The sequence below is a fragment of the Colossoma macropomum genome, unplaced genomic scaffold, assembly GCF_904425465.1.
Source record: "Colossoma macropomum unplaced genomic scaffold, Colossoma_macropomum, whole genome shotgun sequence".
NCBI classification, from domain to species: Eukaryota; Metazoa; Chordata; class Actinopteri; order Characiformes; family Serrasalmidae; genus Colossoma; species Colossoma macropomum.
In genome coordinates, this window is record NW_023494805.1 from 38,836,078 (window position 1) to 38,848,428 (window position 12,351).

The 12,351-nt window shown below is 39.0% G+C and overlaps 1 protein-coding gene across 1 annotated transcript in view; it reads left to right on the forward strand.

Annotated features, from left to right (window-relative positions):
* The window catches only part of pigk (phosphatidylinositol glycan anchor biosynthesis, class K), a 62,171-nt gene extending 50,375 nt beyond the window's left edge, over positions 1–11,796 (forward strand). The window contains exon 11 of the mRNA XM_036597385.1: positions 11,043–11,796. Within this exon, the coding sequence (XP_036453278.1) occupies positions 11,043–11,159 (117 nt within the window). The 3' untranslated portion in view covers positions 11,160–11,796. The remainder of the gene's footprint in view (positions 1–11,042) is intronic.
* The last annotated feature ends 555 nt before the right edge of the window (positions 11,797–12,351 follow it).

Here is a 12,351-nt window from a genome sequence, read left to right on the forward strand (position 1 = left end):
CGTATTGGAGAAATGTGCTCCCTCAGAGCAGAATCCCAGAAGTCAATGCACTGCTGTGAAGACTCACTGAGGGAGCAGTTCACGTCGAGTCTTCTAAATTGAATTCTCACTTTGCACTCAATAGAAGCACTCGTATTGTATGTACAGCTGAAAAAAGGCTTTGTCTGACTCCACAACCCGGAGGTAAGCAGCCGAGGGAGCCGTATCGCTGTCTAAAGCATTTTTTGAGAGCGTTATTAGCAGGTAATCAAAAGACAGCACTGTGCAATAAATACTGCGTGTCTCATGTCAGACCGGCTCTCTCTGCGGGAGACAAGGTTATCCACATGGTGAAGACTGAGCACACTACACTCCCTCCAAGATATAAGGCCTTCTTTTATTTATTTATTTTTTTCAGCACTAAACCTGATTACTTTTCACTCCCTGTGATCATTGTTCTCACCCAAATCCCGTCTCCAAACCAACTCTTATTTGTAACGTCGGCAGTTTGATGCCGCACTTCTGTGACTATAGAAAGTCAAAGATAAAGAAAAGGAAAGGAAAGACATTTGCTTTACTCAGGGATCTGACTTGTTCGCCTACTGTTTTCTCCAGTGTCGGTGTAGGCAAAGGAAAACATAGCGTTGCTTTCTCTGAATTATTTATCAAAATGTTCAGCTTTTTTAGTGCTGGGTTATGGTAGCAGTTTACATCCAGACAGAGTTGTAGATCTGTGACGGTGTAAGTTTTAAGCATCTCATGACAGGCTGCACTATATACAGCCAGATGTTAATGAAACTTACGAAATGTAATTACATTTCTGATTACAGTTATGCAACGAATTACATTAATTTTAGTTTAACACTCTCTATCAATAGGTTTGAATCTGCACTTCTGACTTTTTCCTATTTGTTTAGATGTTAAAGGAGCTTGTAGCTCGACTACAAATCAAAGCAAATCATGTTTATTCTCACATCACATAACACAGGTACGAAGGTGAGAGAAAATCTGCATAGCCCCCTTGTAGTGCTTACATACAAATATATATATATATATATATATATATATATATATATATATATATATATATATATATATATATATATATATATAAGACTCTAAATATATGGACATATACAGTATTACCCAGGTTGAAGATATCATCATACTATACTTCCTCCAAATATCTTTGTGATCCTAAAGAATTGTGACTTGACCGTTAACCATAGTCAGATCTGAAAAGAAAGAATTGAACTGGAGTGGAAGTCTAAAACACATCTCTGCCTAATCAGTGCTGTGTGGCTGTTTTAGACCACACAATGACCGACAGTGGCATAGCCACATCAAAATCAACAACCCTATAGTAGTAGCTTTTATTTTCTGGCAGAGGTTGGGCTTTAAATCTGTGTGAGATGTCTGATTACTGAGGTCTCTAATTACATCAGCAAAGCAGAGCTACAAGAAACAGGTTACTAATGAAGTGGTCAGTTTGTGAATATTAATATTTTACACTACTGTTCAAAAGTTTTGAATCTGTTGTGATATTGTTCATTTTTTATTCAGTAATGACGTACAAAGTGGGAGCTAAATTACTATAAGCTAGACATTAGAAGGTATTTTATGGTCAACTTAAAGGTCAAAATAACCACAATTCATCATACCGTTTTAAAAAACAAAATCAAGGTGTGATGACTTCTGCCATCCTCTTAACACCTTCTGATATTTCATTATGTCACCGTGCCCGATGTGGGATTCACTCCAGGTTCATTTTGGAACGACCACTTTTTATGAACCTATCAAATCCTGATGGGTAAAATCAAGTTCTGCTTATAGTTATTTCCCACACCAATATCTTCAGAAATGCATCAAAAATGTGTTCTGATTCAAGTTGACTTTAAGATGTTTTATTCAGTATTTACATTTTTGGTAACACCTTTAATTTTAAAATATATAAAGTTATAAATAGGAAGCTGCAATTACCCATTTACAACAGTTCTTTGGTAAGTTATCTGCTATCATTTATCTTCTATCTGTGAAAAATGCCCTAACTGGAGTATAACGCCTTGTTGTGCCAAATCAAGCTTGGATCCCTAATTGTAAATAAATGTATATATTGTTCTATAGTCACTTTAGAATCATTTACAACTCTTTTTTTTCTACTAATTAGCTGAAACCTGTGAAGCTGTAGAGTTGTAGTATCACAACAGTCATTTTATAGATGTATCTGCAAGAAAATTGATTCTGGCTTATTGAAAACATTAATTCCAAGCTTTTGAACTGTTGGGTAATTACAGTATAGCAGTAGTGAAAGTAGTAGTAGTATGTTTGTTATAAAACTATCTTGAGACCATTCCCACATGAAAAAAAACTGCTTTGTTTTTGACAGTGTTCAAACGAGGCTTCTGGCTGTATACACTCGAGGAAAGCTGCCGGCTTGTTTGGTCATGCTACAGTTGCAATGTCGGGGGCAATGCTGGCTTTGGCTTTGAAATATTTGTCTGAACCTTACACCCACTCACACACAGCTGCCACTCTGGGCATGTCTTACACTCGTTCCAGCTTCCGTTTGAATTCTTGACCCATTATAAAATGTGTTTGAAAGTGTTGAAAGGGACTGTGTGGATGTGAAGAAAGAGTTGTAAACTAGAGCTGCACAATACGGACATAAAAAGTGACGTTCGATAAAGTTGTTAGATGAATTATTGTTAGATGAATTATATATAAATATATACATTTCTAAATCGCCATTACTGTTGTGCAAAAATAAAAACAATGAAATTCTAATATCTACTTACATCAGAACTGCAAGCACATTCTTATGCACTGTACTGCTGAACAAAGACAGTGTCACTGACTCAAAGCACTACTCTTATGAATTTTGAGTGAATTTTACAATTGTGAGTGTGTTTACAATCAGGCTAGAAGACACAGATAAACATGCATATTGTTATAATTTTAAAAATATGCCTGCATAAACAAATAAATACATATTTAATTCCTTAAAGGCCTCCTTATGGTGATGCAGGTTTGTTGTAACACCACATTTATTTTACCACACAGTTTATGCATTTTACATACAGCAGTGAGAATGATTATCACCTTTTAACCATTTTAACAGGCTAGTAGTTCCTGATAGATTCATTTTTGGGCTGTGACTTGTAACTTGCCTGTTTCTAAAGCTACATTCCTAGTAATCTGATTGTCACTTTGCTGCGTACATACATGAGATAATTTGATCCATTCTGTCATCACTCATATTGTGATAATGATTAAAATATGATTTATCGTGCAGCCCTACTGTAAACACTACACATTCTTTTTCATCAGTTACCCCATCATTCTAGTAGAGGCCTGCATGGGTATGAAATTGAAGCCCGAACCCGACCTGAACTCTACGCACGTATTAACAGAGATGGACTATAGCAAACACGGTTCAGCTTTTCTAAGCGTTTAATTTAATGAAGGAAAATGTCTTGTACATTGCAATAAACTGGTGTTGTGCACATCTGTAATACACTAACAGTACTCATTTTTAGTATATTTTTGGGGAACTGCTGACTATACCTGGCAGAAAGCAGCATCCACCTTCCTCTAAACAACTGCTCGCCTCACTGTGCTAAAGTTCCTCACGCTACTGCTGCTACTGCAGAAAGCGAGCTTATCAAATGAAAGGAGAAATCTGCCTTTCCACCGACTCCACTCATCAGAACACACCTCTGCAGTTTTTAATGCACAGTTAAACATAAAATGTGGCCTGTGCAAGTTATGGCACATTTTAAATTGTGTTTTATTTTTTTTCCAAAATGTTCGATTCAGCAAATAGAAATTGTGCACGAACACGTGCAGAAAAAATGTCATAGTTAAGTTTCTTCCCTCTAGAGGGTTCTGTGAGCTTATTTTCGCTTAGACGACCTACAAGTATAATTTGACTGTGTGCATACAACTAGAGTCGTCTAAAGTATTTTAAAATATACTATTTTTAGGGTTGTTGTTTGATCAAGAACACACTTTTTGCAAAAAAGCAATGACTAGAAATGATTTGACCTTTTGTAAAACTGATTCATCACTCCAGGTATTGCACAAAAAATTCTTGAAAAGGCACTTCTTGCCCCGTTATCGAGCCAAAATGTCCTTTATTGAAGTTTCTTTTGTGCAGTATGGGCTACTTTTCCAGTCCATTTCCCCTGATTGTGTGTAGGTTTATGCATCATCATCCTGTACATAGTAATTATGGTTTATTTTAGGCTTTGATTTTTTTAAAGGACATTATAGCAGCTTTAGATAACATGAGTTAGACTGACCCTGAGTTAGAGAACATGTGTGAGGCTGCTTTGCTGCTTTTAGAGGCTGCTCTGCTGTGGGTGTCCAGCTAAGACTGCTGCTGTACTGGGAGGAAAACCGAAAGATGCTGTAGGTGGGCTCAGTCAGTAATCGTCTCTTATATGTAATTTCCCTAGCCACAATCTCGTGTAGATCAAAGCCCTGTCTGACAGCAGAGCGCCTGGACCTCCGCTCGACACATGGCGCTGTGTGATGATGTTGTTTCCATGGTGATGAGAGATCCTCTTCCCATAATAATAGCTGGCGGTCTCTTGAGCTGCTGGAGCAGGCATGACCGTGATCGCCCGGCTGTCTTGCGGCTTACCCAAATGTCAGGTGTGTGTGTGTGTGTGTGTGTGTTAATGGGTCATGAGTTCACCTTCACTTTGCAGTTAAACTCTAGAGTGACCTGAGGATTTGACATCTTCTCCTAAGCTGATGGAAAACAGTTTAAAGTGAAACTTTACACAGAATTGCCCTTACAGTATTGTGTCAGAGTCACAGAGCGCCATTCATGTATTTTATTTCTAGTCAGAACGGCCATTAGGTACAAGTTATTCAACAAAACAAGCAAAACATATATTTATCTGAGAATCACACTGAACTCTCAGCAACTATATATAATATAAACATTTTCAGTATTCAGTGTGTCACTCCTTACCTTTATTACAGCTTCTATTCTTTTCAGGAGACTCGCTTTCAGTTTCTCAAAGAATCTGCAGACACACCTCCAAAGTTCAGTCTTAGAAGCTGGTTGATCGTTTTCTGAAGTTTTCAAACCCATTCAGTGATGTTGAGTTCAGTCCATTGTTCAGCTTCTTTGTTTGATGTGTCCGTCTCCTTTTCTCAGTGAGGTTCTTCTTGACAGCTACACATCCTTTCAGACCCACAGCGCTGAGTCGTCTTCTCACAGTGGAAGGATGGACAGAAACACCTGTGGATGTTTTCAGATCTGAAGCTGCTTGATTTTCTCCTCTCTCTCAGAGATGAAAGCTTTAAGTGCTGTTTATCTGATGGGGGCAGTTTTGTTGTCTACCAGGTCTTCCAGGTGGTTGTTAGGAGTCCCTAATTCTATATATCTTTTAGTCAGTTTTTGAATACCAGTTTTAGACTCTCCTATGTTTTCACTTATTACTTTTTTTCTCTCCTTTATGCAAGTGCATTATCTTATATGTCTTATGTTATAGAAATATCTCCTTGTACTAAATGGCCACTTTTGACTTTTGTGCTGTAGTCGATTTGCCAAGACATGTTTGGTGCCTGAACTTTGCTTCTTTAGTTTTGCACTGGAGCTATGTAGCTAACATGGTTTATTTGTTTATTTTACGGGAACAATACACATTAATCAACATCAGTATTGATAATCATTATTCACAATAATGTAAATGGCTAATTTTCATCTGCAATTCCAGCTACAATTGATGTTCTTTAGGCCCTGTATGCATTTTGACACATTGGATTTGAAATGTAACAAAATTTAAGAAGCAATACATTTTGTTGTAGCTATATGGCTAAACATGGACAAAATGGATAAAATAAGCTTACTAAGAATGCATTTATTACTTCTAGTAATTCAATGCCATTATTTTTGTCATATGAATGCAGAATTCACATGAACCTTAACATGAAAATCATCTGATTTTTGAAGTGGATTTTTCCAAATTTTTAACATACCGATGTCCAGTGAGAGCAACAGTGGCTGCATGTTCCAGCTAATGAGTGACATCACATAGCGTATACACAGCCAGTGGTTCAGCTATTGTAGTGTCTCACTGTTGCAATGTTCATTAGCTTGTGGATTCTTGTTACAGTGGAGGCTTTCAAGGGTAACTGGAGCTCCACTGTGCTGTTGCTTTTGTTAGTTTGCTACTCATTGATTCACCCATAGGTCTTCAGCAAGTAATGAAAGTATCAATTTAAAAGCCATTTTAAAGCTGTATCCGAACAGGAGGGTTTAATCACAGAACCTATAATTGCGGCATACAGCTGGGCTTCGGCCTGAACTACTACACATGGTTTGAAGGGCCAAACTAGGAATAGAAATTAGTGCCACTAATTTGTCGCATTAAATTTTACAGCACTGAATTAAAGTCAATGTGAAATCAACGTTGACCTCACCTTGGTTTAATTTAACTTAGTTATCGTAAATTCTGAACTTACTTTGACTTTAAACTGCAGAATGTGTAGCCTTTGCTGCTGGTACCAGACTGAGGAACAGAACATCCTAATTGTTTTACAAATCGAATGCAAATGTTCTGGTTTTATCACTCAGGCCTGCTCTGTTGCAGGTGGTTTTATACTAAACCGATATGCAGCAGGAGCCCCTTCAGTCTATCAGACGCTGTAATAAAGCCTCACTTCTGTGAGACTTTGCTTCCGTTACATAAAGGCTGACTTTGTGAAGTGGCGTGAAGCACCCATTTCAGAATCGTCAGGATGCTCATGCCGGTAGACAGCGCTGTCTGTCAGACTCGCTCCATCACGTCTGGCTCAGCCGGGCATGAAGGCTCGCCATGTGCGGCTTCCTCTCCACTCATCACTCCTTCTCAGCTGCACCGGTTAACTATACATGCTTCTGCTGCACCTCTTCCACTGCCCTCCATAGCAGCCAATATGTATTGCCTTCATTGAGAAGTCTGTTTTTAGGCCACAGCAAGTAGAGTGAACCCTTAGAAGTGACAGTGATCACCAGCGACATCAAAAGCATGGCCTACTGTTAGACCAACCCAGTTCCAAAGAAGTTGGGACAGTATATAAGATGCCAATAAAACAAAGCAGTGATGAGCGAATTCTATTTGACCTGTATCAAACTGAAAACAGCATATTTGGTGTTTTACCTTTTGAACTTTTATTTACTTATTAATTTTTTGGTAAATATATGTTCATTACAAATATGATGCCTGCAATACATTCCAAAAAAAACTGGGACGGGAGCATGTTTGCCATTGTGCTTGTATTGTCTGCCCTATATAGTCTAGGTCAGGGGTCGGCAACCCAAATATTAAGAAGAGCCATGTTGTCCTTTCAACAAAAATCAAACCACCTTGGGAGCCACAACATTTTATATCCATTTTACCATCTTGGCTGTAAATATGTCTCAGTATGTGCTAGGGGTGGGAATCTTTAGGCACCTCACGATTCGATTCGATTACGATTCAGAGGCTGTGATGCAATTATAAAACGATTATCGATGCATCTCGATGCATCTTTATTCTCTATGCATGATTTCTGTCTTCCTACTGTCTGAGGACTTGGTAGTTTTAAAGCAAAGTATTTGTAATGATCCATAATGTAAATGCATTACGGATCATTACAAATACTTTGCTTTAATTATCCAAAATATCTTTTATTAATAAATCAAATGGAAGTGATGTGGCAAGTGAACTAGAAGGCTCTCATTCAGAGACGCTGCTGCCACTCATCTGCGATAAAATGCGCTGTTGCCCTGAAATAAGATCCAGAGGCAATGGGTGTCCACGCAGTACGCAGTAAGCCACTCTTTTGGTCTCGTTGTAGAGAGTCGGGGGCGTGTTTTCGAGACTGGACGCTGAATCTCGGCTCCAAAGTGTGCAGCATAGCGCGAAAGCCCTGGTTCTCAACGACTGAGAACAGACAGCAGACAGCAGGTCACACAGCCCCGAAGTCTGGCCTCGCCAGTAGCGAACGAAAAAACAGATTAAGACGAACATTTGGAGGACTTATTCGCATTTATAAGCAGCGCGGTTGGTTAAATCCGCTGAGAGACTGTCTTTCTCTAAAAAGTTGCGAAAATGAACTCGCTTCTCTTTCGTATTTTCCCGTTCCACCTTAAATGGTGCAGCAGTTACATTCGGCGCCTAAGGCAGAATTTAAGGTGGAACAGGAAAATTAGAACGAGAAGCTGGCGAATGAGAAGCGACTTCAGCCTCGTAAAACAGCCGGATGCTGAGACATTTTACAAGAAACTCTTCTAGTTTTGAAGAAAGGTTTTCTGGCGGAGATGGGAGGAAAGCGGCTAAAGCTAAAGCTTAAAGCAGAGCGAAGTAAATCTGCGCTCTCGTTTATATTTTTAGCCCATACTACGACATTAACACACACTGAGACATACTGGACATTAAATGTTGTGGCTCCCAAGCTGGTTTGACTTCGTTGAAAGGCAAAATGGCTCTTCTTATCATTTGTGTTGTGACTCCTGACCTAACCTGGCTTTAATGCAGAGGGAGCCGGTCGGATTTCTCGCTCCTCCAGTAGTGTTTTTGTTATGTGCCGCCACAGACTGTCCGGGCGCTGCACTTTCCCACTTACAGTTCCGCCTTTTGCGTTCCGTCAACATTACGTTATAAATTAAATATTTAGAAAATCGATTTTTGACGTTGAATGAATCGATTCAGAATCGTTCACGTCCGCATCGCGATGCATCTAAGAATCAAGTTTTTCCCGCACCCCTAGTATGTGCTAATGTACCAGTACAGGCTAGAAATAACACAGACTAACTTTGCGCTGCTTTAAGCTTTAGCTCAGCTAAAGCCATTTTTCTCACATCTCCAGCAGGAAACTTTTCCAAAAATGTGGAACAGTTTCTTGTAAAATGTCTCTCATTGTTGGACTTTTTATGAGGCTGAAGTCGCTTCTCATTCGCCAGCGTCTTGTTCAAATTGTCCCATTCCACCTTAAATGGTGCCTGAGGTGCCAGAATGTAACTGTGGCACCATTTAGGTGGAACAGGAAAATTCGAAGAAGAAGCTGGTAAACGAGACGTCGACTTCACGACGTTTTGGTGTTTAACAGTTTCTTGTAGCAGATTAAACATCTCAGTTTAACCCTGATTTTACAAGCTGAGTGCTTGTAAATGTAAACGAGTCACCATATTATCAATGTCCGTCTTAAATCTTTCTCTTTGCTTTTTTGTTAGCTTCTAGCTAGGTGACTTTTTTGTCTGTGTTGCCATGGTGACCAACTTTTTCTGCACCAATCTTCGGTGAATTAGCAGTGATAGGCTACATTAACTCCAGCGTTTAAGACCATTTATTGTTAAAACTGTGTTAGAGGAACTGTGTTAAAGCTTTTTTGCTTTTTCAATGAAATACATCCTTCTACTTTCTAAAATTAAAGAAAAGTTCTCGGCGAGCGATTAGAAACTGTTTTAACTTTCCGTTTTTAGCCGTTTAGCTCCCCAGGCTCCTCATAAACTGACTCTGGTTACATCAGCTAATAGACACCTACACTGGCTAGCATCACGCTGAATAATGGGGTAGCAATAGGACCATCCTACTTATCCAGAGAAAGTAAAGACAGTAATGCTCTTTTGGCCTCCCATGGATGGCTGAGGCAACACTTAGACGGTTGCACCACTTAATAACACTCGACTTCTCAGGGTTGAGTGATGTTTTGTTCCCATTGCTGGCGTTTTTTCCAGCTAGTTTGTCAGAGGTGAGTGGTTTGCGCAGCTGGCATTGATGACCTTGGAGCAGTTGACTTGTGAATCCATTGACACTCGCAGAAGAAAGAACCCAAAGGCCGTCTGCCCGAGTCCAAAGTGCCTTGTGTTGGATGTTGCTCAGGGCTGTTTTCTCTTTGTACTGTTTTTTAAAGATTTGTAAAAAGCATTGACCTCTTTCCACGCTCCTGTGGGTGGTGGCATCCTCAGGCCAGCTTGCGGCTGCTGGCCGGCACATTTCTGGGTCGCCGTCAGTTTCCTCCCCCAGGCGTCACTATGTTTGGCCAGATAATGAAGACTCGCAGTTTAACGGACGCTGGCGGTCACCTACAGTGTACACGAAAGCCTTTTAAGAACGTGGTCTCGCGCCCCGGCTCTAATGTAATTGGAAAAGTTATGGGGACTTTTCCTTTTTAGAGGTGAAACCTCTCTCTGTAGAATATTTGGACCACATTAGCATATAAATGCACTTCTGGTGATGCATGTTTAATAGGGGACGATTTAAAAGTATAATATCCATACACAAAGTGATGATGTGGCGGTAAATGGGCAAACACCGGCTGGGGAATGTGTCTCTTTATTTTTTTCATTATTTATTCATTCATGCATCCAACGCTCTTCTTTGATTCTTTCCCTATTCAATATATTATTAACATATTACTATATTTATTGAATTTTTCCCTTCTTTCACTGTTTTATTCATTCTTTATTTTTCACTTTATTTTATTTCCCTCTTTTTGTTTTTATCCCGTTATTCCATTAGTTTTTTCTTGTATTTCTCTTCTTCTGTAGTTTTTTTTTTTTTACTGTAGTTTTAATTTTCTATTTTATTTCTCTTTTTTCACTAATTTTATTTCAATTTTTATTCATCATTCATTTTTTCACTTTTTTATTCACTTTTAATTTTTTTTCGTTTTATTTTTCTATTTAACTTTTTGTTTTATTTAATCTTCATTTTGATTTTAATATTTTTATTTTAATTTCTTTTCACTATTTATTTTCCCTCTATTGTATTTCCTTTTTTTTATTTTTAATGTTATGCACAATTTTTTTGTCATCTTTTTTGCCTTTCTCACAACTTCTACTGTTATATTTTCTTTATTTACTTTTTTAATTTTTACTTTTTTCTTACATTCTTCCTTGATGTTTTACCCCTAGTGTCTCTTGCTTGCTGTCCACCCCCACTCCTCTCTCTCTCTCTCTCTCTCTCTCTCTCATTTGCATATCTCTGTTCTTTCACCATGTCTGTGTCTCAGCATCTAGTATATAATGAGGTGTGATCAGTATGAAGTTTAATAAAGCAGCCTCTTCTTCCTGACCTCCACAGAAACCCAAGCAGAAGGACTGGCATCCTCCTGACGGCTTCATCCTGGGCCTGTGGACCCTCATCCTGCTGGTGTTCTTTAAGACCTACGGCATCAAACACCTCAAACACATCTTCTGAGGGACCGTACTGCCCACCTTCCTGGAATGCTTGAGCAACCCTTCCTGCCTGCCTGGCGCTCATGAATTCTTATTTTTATTTGTCCGCCTAATTAAACTTTTATTGGCGGTGGGTTTATGGTCTGCACTCGTTCTTTTTAAAAGTCCTTGCTTTTTTTTTTCCTACCTGGACTGAAGGTGATCTTTGAAAAGACTTTGTCCTCTGCATTGCGAGCTGTAATCTAGTTGAATTTCAGTGCAGGGACTTTGTTTTGAAATGAAGGGGCATACAGGCAGCCTGCAGTGAGAAGCATTTTTAACGGGGGGGGTTGTTTTTCCCACCTATGTTGGTTTAATCCTCAGATACAGCCAGCCAAGGACACTTCGGTCAAACTCACTTTGGAACTTCTGCATTCATTTCAAGAGGAATTCCCGATCTTTAGCAGTGACGGTGTGCCACTGTCTTCCTTTTAACTATCAGTCATCACTTCTGTGGGGAGTAAATGTGACAACAGCTTGAAATCTCCTCTTTATCTTCTGTAAATACTGTAAAAACCTTCTAGGTTTAACTCTAATGCACTGAAATGAGGTTTATGTACTTGATCAGCTGTTTGGAATTTGCTAGACATTTTTAATACAACACCACGACTCTTAAGTGATGCTTGATTGATTGCATGTATCAGAAGTGCTGTTTCCAATCTGTGGGAAGCTTCCTTGTCCATCTAAGCATGTACAGTACAAGTGAAAAGTTTGGACACACCTACTCATAGAAGAATCTGTCCTTAATTATAAAGCGAATAGTTCTGGTCTGTAATTCAAGAAGGGGACTACAATATAGCAACATTAGGAACGACGACTGGGCCTCAGCCTGACCATTAACACATTGTTGCTGTATAGTGGATATATTTTGAAGCATAAATGTTGTTTTTAATGGTGATGATTGAGTATTCTATGGAGAGAATTTCACGTCTACAGTGAAAAAACGTGAAATGCAAGGCACACAACATTCCCATAATGACATGTAGAACACAGACCAAAATGACCAAAAAACAAAACCTCTTTACTGAAAAGCAGTGCATGAGGGTTTGCATTTTGAGCAAAGTGCTGAATTGGTGTCAGAATTGAATACGATCTGAATTGGAATGTGATAAAGGCACAACTGTATTGCTTTCCACTCTGCAGTACTTTCAACAACGGGAAATCAGTGTAATGGA